Source organism: Brassica napus, chromosome C9 (assembly GCF_020379485.1).
Source record: "Brassica napus cultivar Da-Ae chromosome C9, Da-Ae, whole genome shotgun sequence".
Lineage (NCBI taxonomy): Eukaryota > Viridiplantae > Streptophyta > Magnoliopsida > Brassicales > Brassicaceae > Brassica > Brassica napus.
The window spans coordinates 14,691,828-14,692,910 of record NC_063452.1 but is presented as its reverse complement, the minus strand read 5'-3'; the positions used below and the strand labels follow the sequence as shown (position 1 = coordinate 14,692,910).

The window sequence follows — 1,083 nt, the reverse complement described above, 5'->3', positions numbered from 1 at the left end:
TTAAATTTGCACCAAGCTTGGAGCATAATAAGAGCAGACAAAAGGGCCACGACTGCTACATTCTTCTCCAAGATCCACTTTTTTCAAGTATCCATCCTCCCGAATGATGCAGCTCAAGGTCTTGTTGTGCGGTCCATATGCGGTCATTTCAGAAAACACTACCACTTTCTTCTCCTCGTCCACGAATAAACCCCTCCGAGCGTAAACCAAATACTTAAAACCAGTGATTGTTGCCATATTCACGGCTAAAAACTTGTTCCACGACACCGCATTGGGCTCAACCCTATCTGTAATCCATATCTCCATCTCAAGTGTATAGACGCGCCGCCGGAGCAATACCACAAGCTTCTCTTCTCTAAGAGCTGATAGAACTTTAGGATATTCTTCACGGCCATCAGAGAGATACGGCAGTTCCAGACGCGGTCCAAATGCCTCTCTTGTAAAATCGAAACCAAGTAAGAAAAATGCATTACCTACTACTTCCTCTCCTTTTTCCTTGGTCAAAAAGTAAGAACTTCCTTTCACTGAAATGCCAGTATACGGCTGATACACTATAGCTGAAGGGGATGGGTGAACTTTCCATGAGTTAGACTTTAAATCATAGAGTTCTTGCGTTACATTGTACTCAAAACGATAGACAAGCCTCAAGATTTTGTGGTTGTTGTTGTTGTCGTATCCGAGACCATACACATCCTTTTGGCCGTAAACCCTTCTTGGTTCCACCCGCCTGGTTTGACCTAAGTAAGGGTTCCATACCACCAACCTAGTAATGTTGCCTTCCTCGGTGACGAATAACAATAAGCCGTTGCAGTGAATGAATCTAGACGTATACTCTAGTTTAGTTTTACCTATTCGCTTTATAGGTTGGTTTCGATGGAGATTGATACTCATTAAACAAACCTGAGAACCGTTACTCTTGATCGCTAGGAACTCCTTGCCACGATGATTCTTTATAAAGCTCCCATCTTTGAATAAACCGTTCCAATGTTTGCAAGTGGATCTCACTGCTCTTAGAGATGTTATTGGAACCCTGGAGAGTATCTCCTCTTCCAAATCCTGCGGAAGATCGGATATCATCGTCAT

The 1,083-nt window shown here is 43.0% G+C and overlaps 1 protein-coding gene across 1 annotated transcript; it reads right to left on the bottom strand.

The window, feature by feature from the left end:
- Positions 1-1,083, bottom strand: LOC111209408 (putative F-box protein At3g19560). The gene has a single exon (XM_022709293.1). The coding sequence runs from the start codon at positions 1,081-1,083 to the stop codon at positions 1-3; it is 1,083 nt and encodes a 360-aa protein (XP_022565014.1).

What these genes read in the sequence shown, in the direction of transcription:
- LOC111209408 (XM_022709293.1), bottom strand. Translation starts at nt 1,083, where the DNA reads ATGACGATGATATCCGATCTTCCGCAGGATTTGGAAGAGGAGATACTC.